General features: G+C 41.6%; 1 protein-coding gene across 1 annotated transcript in view; it reads right to left on the bottom strand.

The window, feature by feature from the left end:
• Nucleotides 1–8,980, bottom strand: part of GABRA4 (gamma-aminobutyric acid type A receptor subunit alpha4) — a 68,098-nt gene extending 59,118 nt beyond the window's left edge. Inside the window, exons 1-2 of the mRNA XM_032334219.1 lie at nt 8,638–8,980; nt 8,112–8,230 (exon numbers count right to left, since the gene is read on the bottom strand). Coding sequence (XP_032190110.1) covers nt 8,112–8,230; nt 8,638–8,723 — 205 coding nt within the window. The 5' untranslated portion in view covers nt 8,724–8,980. The remainder of the gene's footprint in view (nt 1–8,111; nt 8,231–8,637) is intronic.
• Nucleotides 8,981–9,317: the final 337 nt, after the last annotated feature.

Here is a 9,317-nt window from a genome sequence, read left to right on the forward strand (position 1 = left end):
CAGAGAAGATGAATAAACTGGTTCCTATGAAGTGGAAATATCACACAGCAGTCCAATGAATGATCTATAGCAATATGCAACAGCAAGAATGAATCTTAGCGATACACGATTAAGTGGGGGACAAGAAAAAACAAACACACACCTAAAGTTAATATAGAACATGTTCAAAACCACTAAATTTTTGTAATTGAAATTTAAATAAAAGTTGAGTTAAAGTAATATTCAAAGGAAAACTATGAAATAATTTAAAAAAGACTCAGAATGGTGGTAAGTGTGGTTGGGGCAGACAGGAGGAGAGCATGAGGGAGACTCCCTAGCAGACTAAAAGTTGTCACCGTTGTGCAGTTCAGTGACTTAACTGTTGTGTTAATGACAGTTCAATGGATGGGTGGGCAGATCAAAAGAAAATCACATATGGACCAATTATGAGAATAATTGTTAAACAAGTATTCTTAATTCAGAATCCAGTTCTGTATACAAGAAGCTTTTAAGAAGAAACACAATAAAAAGGCCTAGAAAATAATATAATGAACGTTGATGTATTTTTCACCTACAAGAAAACAAACAGCCCAGTGAAATATTATTTACGTCTCCATAAAGTTACGAATAGCCGATATCTAGATTTTACAGTGCCTTTTTGGGGAAACACCAAATATCCTTGCCCTAAAGAAAATACAAATATACGACAGTGGTGGTACATCTTTTTTGCTATACCAAGTAAATAAAAAATAAATTTCTGTTCTGGATTCTGTAGTCTCTTATCATCTCAAGGGCATCTTTCTTTCAGTTATCCCTTCTCTCCACTGTGATATTACATTATCCCCTACTAGATTATTCCAGTAGTACACAGATGTATTCTGATATTTCTAATCTTAAAAGAAGGCAACCTTCCCTCTTTCTCTTCCCCTTCACATTTTGAATTTCCAGGGGAAAAAAAAAATCCATACACACTGCCTCGAGTTCTTCCCTTTCTTTTCACTCTGTCATCTATTGTAACCTGGTTTTCATGCTCCGGAGTCACTTAACTTCCTTTCATCAGTATCTGGTTTTCCCTATCGACAGCATTGTTTCCATGGACTTTAAAAAATAATTTAATTTCTCCCATTTGTAAAGAGGCTCTCTTGATCCAACTTCTCCCTCCACGTAACCACCCATTTCTCTGCTCCCCTGTACAAAAATCCAGAGGCTCCCCCATCCCCCCAGTCAGATTTTTACATTCACCACACCACCAAAGCTGCTCTGTCAAAATCAACGAAGAGGTAGATATTGCTAAAAGCAGTGAACAATTTTATGCAATTTTATGTTCTGTTCTTTCTCAATCTATCAGGAGCATTAAGAAGTGGATGATCAAAAAAAAAAAAAAAGAAGAAGAAGAAGAAGAAGAAGAAGTGAATGATCAATCACACCTCCTCTTTTTACTCACCATCCAGTGTGCATACTCTGAGATTTTCCTCCTATGTCAAAGGCCCCCCTCCTCAGTCTTCTTGGGACAGAGATTCTTGTGAACTCCCCACCTCTTAACACTGGAGACTTCAGAATTCTATACCTGTGCCTCTTCCATATCATCCTTAATCTCTCTTTTTTATTTTTTAAGATTAATTTGATAGACAGATCACAAGTCGGCAGAGAGGCAGGCAGAGAGTGAGGAAGGAAAGCAGGCTCCCAGCTGAGCAGAGAACCCAATGCGGGGCTTGATCTCAGGACCCTGGGATCATGACCTGAGTTGACAGCAGAGGCTTTAACCCACTGAGCCACCCAGGTACCCCTCATCCTTAATCTCTTGATGGTCCCTGTAGTCTTATGGCTTTAAATACCATATATATTGACATACCAATCATCCTGCTTTCCAGATTCATCTTCACTTAATGTCCAATAGGCATCTTGACTTAACATATCCACATACAAATTGTTCATTCACACCCCTCATCTGCTTCTGCCACAGTGTTGGCAACTCTATTTTTTAGGTGTTCAAGTCAAAAACTTTGGTGTCAGACACCTTTTTTTCTCACACTCCTCATTCTAGCTGTCATTAGTGGACCAACTCTTTGAAACCTAGCCAGAACCAGATCATTTCTTCCCACTTCACAAGCTCCATGCCTCTGGCTTGGTCAATACATCCATCATCTCTCACCTAGTTAATTATGAAAACATCTATGCATTTGCCCTTGACCCCTAAGGGGCTTTTGTCACTACAACAACCAACATGAGTCTTTGAAAATTGGGCAGTTTAGGACTTGCCCCTGTTGGAATCCCTCTAATCACTTGTGATCTGACTCAAAGTAACACTCAAGTATTTATCAGCTTGCAAAGCTTTACACAACCTCATTTTTGTATCATACCAATCCCTTCTTACTCCTCAGTCCTGCTAAACTTGACTACAGCAACTCTAACTTGCATGCTTCGCAGTTTCACACATAGTGTTCCTTCTAACCCAAACATGGCTTCTCCTTTTACCCACTTAAGATCATTGTTCAAAATATCACCTTCTCATTGAAGTTTTTCCTACTACTTTCATTAAAACTACAGCCCCTCCCTTGCTTTTTAATATTCCATAGCAGTTATCGACTTCGGACAGTATATTTTACTTATTTCTGTTGCTCATTTTCTGTCTCTTTCACTAAATTGTCAGCTCATGAAGTCAGGGAACTGCATTTCTTTTGTTTACTAATGCATTTCTCGGTGCCATCCTAGAACAGTGCCTGACCCATATCACATGATTAATAAGGAGTTGATGAAAAGTGAATGAAATGAAACATCTCCATGTGTTTAGCCTTATCTTACTTAATCTTAAAAGAATTTGAGAGGCTTCTCATCCTTTCTTCCTAAGACATTCCATTCTCTTTACTTCTAGAATTTCACAGGCTCTGAGTGCCTATATCACATTCATCCTCCTCTGACAATTCTAGGTTTTCTGGCCTTCCTCAATTGTTAGTTTTCTTTGAGGCTTGGTGCTGATCTCCTTGCCCTTTCTATACTCAATTTTAGGGATCTATTCTCATAGTGTTGTATGTTGGTGAGACTCTTGTGTATCTGCAGTTAAAACTCTTTGGTGATATCCAAATATGTACAACCACTAGGACCCCACATATTTATTCCAACATTCTTCACATGTCCACACCTGATTTCTTGATTTCACCCCATCTCTCTTCTCCCTCCTTCCCTCCTTCCTAATTTAAAAAGCACCATCCTCTACCCACTTTCTCAAAATAAAAATCTAGAAGTCATTTTTTTACTTCTCCCTCTCCTTTACCACCCATATGAAATCCATCTCCAATTATCTGTTGAATTACACCTCCAAAATGTACCTCAGTTTTTCCACTTAAATCTATCTAACTTCTTTGCTGGTCTCCTTGTTCCAATATCGCCCAGCCTCTGTATCTAAGTTTTTCTTTTTATTATGCAGTAACCAAAGGGATCACATTATAATCTGAGTCATATCAGGTCATTCCCTCCACCGAAAAAACTCCAGTGGCTTCCAGGTTCACTAAAAAAGGATCAAAACTCTTTTACAAAGGGCCTTGCCTGCTCTGGCCTCTGCTTACCACAAGGAGCTGGACCTGTGAAATTCTTTTTCTTGTTTTGATACTACCTTCCCGGAATGCTTTTCACCAAATTCCCTTCACTGTCTGAATCACACTAACTTATCATCTACCTTAGAATCCTTACTCTTTCTTTCTTTCTTTCTTTCTTTCTTTCTTTCTTTCTTTCTTTCTTTCTTTCTTTCTTTCCTGCCTGAGAACAGCTTTTGCTTACCTTTTCCATATCCATCACCTTCAGGGCTCAACTTACAAGATATTCTTCACCATCTGAAAATTTATCTGAAATAGATCTCTTACCCAGTTAATTCTCTATCTTAGCATGCTTTTAGACTGTTCCACAGCATTATTTTTAATATTTTGTTATTTTTTTCTTTGTTATTTTTATCTCTCTACACTGTTCAGCTCTAAAGTTCACAAGAGCCTGTGTCTGATTCAGAATAATACCTTTACAACCTCACATTGTTCCTGATACATAGTGATCTCAATATCTATTGGTTCAACAAATGGATGTTAAATGACAGTGACAAATCAAAAGAGAATGAAGCTTTATTTTTCTGTTGCCCTGGGGATTTGAGGTGTTCTTTTTGTCTACATATTTATTCTTTGTAGACATTCAATTAATCAAGCTAGCACACGGTTAGTGCATTTTGGCTAGGATATAGATCATTTGAAAACATTGCAAGAATATTTTTATTTGTGTGGGGAACTTATTCCAAATTTACCTAAGTATATATACTTCTCCATATTTGCTTTTCCATTTTAAAATGTTATTTGAGCTTTAGAATAAAAGTTCTCATTTCGCTCCTTTGGGGGAAATGCAGTTTTGCTTATTTTAATAACCTACTTAGGAACAAGAAGGTATGTTAATGAAAATTTCACTCTTGGTAAACAGAAGGATGTAAGAAAGCTTTAGAAGTGTATGTAGCAATAGACCAGCTGCCTGGTCTATTGGTGGTCTATTAGTAGTTTTAGGGTTCTAGAGCAATTCATTGGAACTTTCCCCAGCCTTCCCTCTAAAATAGGGATGATGCCCACCCTGCTTATCTCTTTGTGTTGTTATGAGAATCTTATTAAAATTGTACGCAAAAAGGTTTCCAAACTGTAGAGGACCTCACTAACGTGAAGTCCCACTAGGCTAGTGAGCAACCTCGCAAAACTGACCTGATGGTCTGTTCCCATTTCAGGGAAGTTGTGGAAGATGATCCATGGCAATTATCGTTAGTTGAAGTATCTATTACTCCAGATCATGTGCCTCAAAAGACTGAAATGTACAGGGTTGTGTGATCCTTCAGTATATATAAGGGGTTAAGGGCTGGCTTCCTAAGCTATCTCCTAGAGGTTAATACCTTAGCTATGCATTTTTAAGATGGCGTAGAACAGTGTTGAAAGCAGCTAAGAGTATAGGGGAATGATTTTCTAGCTCCTTTATGGAAGGGTACACTTGCATGCCACTTCTAAGCGGGTGCAAGCTACTTCAAGATGACAGCAGACTGATTCGTCAGAGGCCAAAAGAACGACACCCCTTCAAAAGTCCCAGTCTGGCTTCTCTCACCATGCCTCCTTCTCACCTTTTCCCCTTTTCTTCTCCAATGGGAGAACATGGGAGACAAGGGAGAGGAGACCCTGGAGGGATGAAAAGAAGAGAATGATTTCAGTTCCTTTTACTTCCCTGTTGCAAGCTGTGCCGCTGAGTTAAAAATATGTAATTTAGTTTCCAAATCTATTCCAACCCCTGCCGTCCTACTGAACAATCACAAACCATCCAATTTCAATTCAAATCTTTGCTTTTAGCTTTATTTTAAATGGAACACAGCTAAGTTGTACAAACAGATATAAAGTAAATGCTCTACAAAGAGCAAAGTAGGATTAAAGGGACCAGGAAGTAAATCTGTATTTATAGCAAACTGACCAAAGTCTGAATTGTTTTCATTTTATTTTTAAAGTGCCAAACTTTCCACAAAGCATTGAAATGTCAAAGAAGGGACCAAACTTGTGGTATCCAAGAGTCTGTGCTAAGAATGAGTATTTTTCTTATTATTTTCAGTGATGCTCATTTACAACATCCTGTAAACAGATTACATGGTTTGGGCAGGTGAAAATTACGATTCCCCTGCCACATTTGGGATGCTATGCCTTTACAGAGAATGACCCATTTCCAAAAAAATTAATCACGTTTACCCAAATATTTATGAGCACAGCCAAAAAAATTGTGTAAATTTTTAATGATTAAGTAACTGCTAACACTTGAAGTAAGGTGAATCCAACCTCTTCCCATAAAGCTATGAAAGTATCTCCAGGTAGGTAATGCAGATCACTTGGCAGTGACAAGTAAGATGACTAATAATGCCCTTGAGATAGTTCAGCAATCCTGTAGCTAGCCAGAATCTAGCCATGGCTTACATAGATTGACTTCATTCATTTTATTGTCTACACAATATTATGGGACAAGGTAGTTGGTGTAAGGGACGCATCTACGATGGGTTCCTTCTTCTTTTTGAGTTATACTTGCATTATAACCAATTGGGCAGATATTATTTCAACTTCTGCCATTTGATAATAAAACCATATCACTTCAGTTATAATTTTTCACTTTATGTTCAGGCACATCAATTCTCTAATAAATACTTAAACTCATGTGATCTGGTATTTCTGTTATTTTTTTTTCTGTACTTAAAATGTCATGTTTAAAACCTTTATGGGAGGATAAAACTTCTTTTATTGATATAATATAGTTTTCAGTGATAAAACGTCATCTGAAATATTCTCCACAAAATTCTTTTTTTGAATATAAAGTGATAATTTCCCAGTCACTTGTGAAAGATTGTGCATTGATAAATGATTCACTTCTGCAAGGAAGGCTCTTTTCAGATTTGCATGATGGCAAATGCAGGGCTGAATATCCTACTCCTGGAGAGGCAATGTGAGAAGAACTAGGAGAATCTTTCATCCTTCTTATCCAGATTTATCACTGTCGACATGCAAAAACTCAATTAATACCCTCAACGACCCCCTATAACCTTCTCAATAAAATCCAGAAAAAGTTTGGGATCAGAAGATCTGATTCCAGCCAACCATTATGTTCTCTGTCCCTGTATAAATCACTTTCCATTTCTAATCTTCAGTGTCCTCATTTGTTTAATGAGAAGAACCAGACTCATCAGACTCCAAAAAATCATCCAGCTCTGCTCTCTCCAATTCTATTTTACTCCTGATAATTCTTTCAAACCTGAGACCATATCTAATTCTGTCCTCTATCACGGGAATGTCCTGCTCCCTTTCACTTTCTCCACATACTCAAGTCAGGAAGCTTAATGTGCTCTGCACTGCTAATATCATGTGATGCTTGCCACATACCATCTGATATCCCCTCAGTCTTCATGGGTTTGTCTCTTAAATATACAACCTGTCCTGGCTTCACATCCTACCCATGCCACTTACCAGCTGTGAACTTGAACTGGTTACTTAACTTCCCAAGCCTCAATTTCTTCATCTGTAAAATGGGGATAGTAAGAACTTACTCTCAGTAATGCCTATAAAATGCCTGGTATATATGAAAATTCAAATAAATAAATACAATACTAGTAGTTATTACTGTTATTACTGCTACTACTACTAAGAGGTTCCTTTAAGATAGAGCTTGTTTCTTCTTCAGCTCACTTCCCAGTGCACAACTAGCTCCGTGTAATTGGGAAGAACAGGGACTTGGTGGTCAGAAGACCTGAGCTGACACTTGGAGTAAAGTCATATGTTCTCTCTGAACTGGACTGAGCGACTGAACGGGTGTTTGGGCGTCAGAATTGTATCTTGAGATTCTGCGAACACAGTGCCTAGCACAATGCTTGCCACATAGATTCTCATTATATAAGCGAACAGAATATGAACATGCAAGAGAGCAGCAGCACAGCTAATAGATGTGCCTCTGTTATAGTCATCATAAATACTTAAGGAAGAAATAAAGCTGAAACAGCTCTGACTCCAAAGTCTTAGAAGGGAAGTAAATGCCATCTCCCCAAATAAAGTAAAAATTCATCCCCCTGTGGAGGAGAACAGCAAAGGACTGGGTTCTCTAGCAGAGCGGGCAGCTTCGTGCCCCAGATTCATGTCCTAGGTAGAACACGGTGGCGAGGTTTTGGCAGAGGGACAGATACCACGTGGGAGGACAAGGGACTTGGGATCAGTTGCCTCAAGTGCAACCTGCTCTGAGCAAATTGGCCAGGTGCAGGGGAAGTCCATTCTCAGGGTGCAGCGCAGCTGGGCAACCGAGCCCCAAGTTCCCATTTTTGACTCTTTCCCTCCAACCTCCCCCACCCAGCAGTTAGGTCCCGGAAGGTAATTAGTGTGGGGGAGAGGCAAGGCTTCTGAGGCGGCAGGGAGATGGGAAAGTACTGGTGGGGGCGGTCTTCTTGTCAGAGGTCTCATCAAGGGGAAGGGGGGTGGGGAGGGAGGGAGAGACAGAGAGACTGAGAGAGAGATTTTTCATTTTTCCACTCGAGGCATACCTAATGATACACAGACAGGCAGACCGAGAGAGGGACAGACAGGACACACGTGAGCGTTTGAAATCGTTCATACCCCCAAATCCAGGACGCAGCCTGTTGTCATAACCATCGAGTAAGCTGTCCAGGATGCGGGTAAAATTTTCCGGGCATAATTTCTCCTCCTTTTGGTTCTGTCCTGGGGATTCGTTTAAACTGCAAACGCAAGGGGGGAAAAAGGGAAGAAGAAGGGAAAAAAAAAAAAAAAAAGGCAGAAGGGGTTGTTTTAAGAATCGATCACAGAACAGGTGGAAACAGGTTTATCTTCTAGGGAAAGAGTCTCTTGCCCCAAGCTGAAGGAGGCAGATCTGAAGGATGGGGGACAGAGAAATGGTCAAGAAAGGCGCACCCAGTGCACACGCACCCCAAAACCCACACTCTTCTTGAATCCGGTGCCCCTTCTGCTTTCTGCGTCTACTTGGGCACAGAAAAGCCCAGCTGCGGCCCCTGACCTTACAGTCGAGACCCGAGGGTCTGCTCTGCCCTGGGAGGGGCGGCGGCCAGCGGGGGCCCGGAGCTGGCCACCTCTCCACCCCTGTGCCTCAGGACCCCAGGGAACTCACCAAGCCGCCAGGCACAGGAAGTGCAGGAGGGCGAAACTGACCCGGGAGGACGTAGCGATCGCGGGTACCTTCTTGGCAGAAACCATCTTTGCAACATGCCATACTTTAAGCCTGTTCACGTTTCCAGGCTCTCAAGATGCCCTGAGCAGGGTGCGAGGCGAGGGCAGAGGCTCTCCGCGGCGTGCGCACACTCGCGCTCACACTCGCCCGCGCTCACACTCGCCCGCGCTCAGCCAGCCCGAGCCGCGGTGGGCGCGTGTGTGCACGCGGGCCAGGGGGAGGCGGAACCTGCCTGCCATCGCCCCCTCCTTTTCTCGCTGAGCTCCCAATGTGTATGGAGAGCTATGTATACCGCTCAGCACCCTTTCGTGCCCGCACCGGGAAGCTTCGGAGGTTGACATTGGCGCGCTTGCACCGAAAGGCTGAGCAAGTTCTTTCCAACCTTTAACTCCGGTTTTCCGCCCCTCCTCACGACTGCCATCCCCATCCCCAAGTGGGTCCCTGCCCGCATCATTGCTTTGCCTCCACTTTTTCCCTCCTGACTTGCCCCCCCTCCCTTCCTGCTGGGATTTGGATTTCACCAATGAAGCTTCTCTCTCCTTAGGCTGGTTGTTCCAGGCCCTGCTTTGTACCCATTTTCGAGGCTGGAGGTGGAGAAGGAGCTGGATGACTGGAATGGC

This window comes from Mustela erminea, chromosome 2, assembly GCF_009829155.1.
Source record: "Mustela erminea isolate mMusErm1 chromosome 2, mMusErm1.Pri, whole genome shotgun sequence".
NCBI classification, from domain to species: domain Eukaryota; kingdom Metazoa; phylum Chordata; class Mammalia; order Carnivora; family Mustelidae; genus Mustela; species Mustela erminea.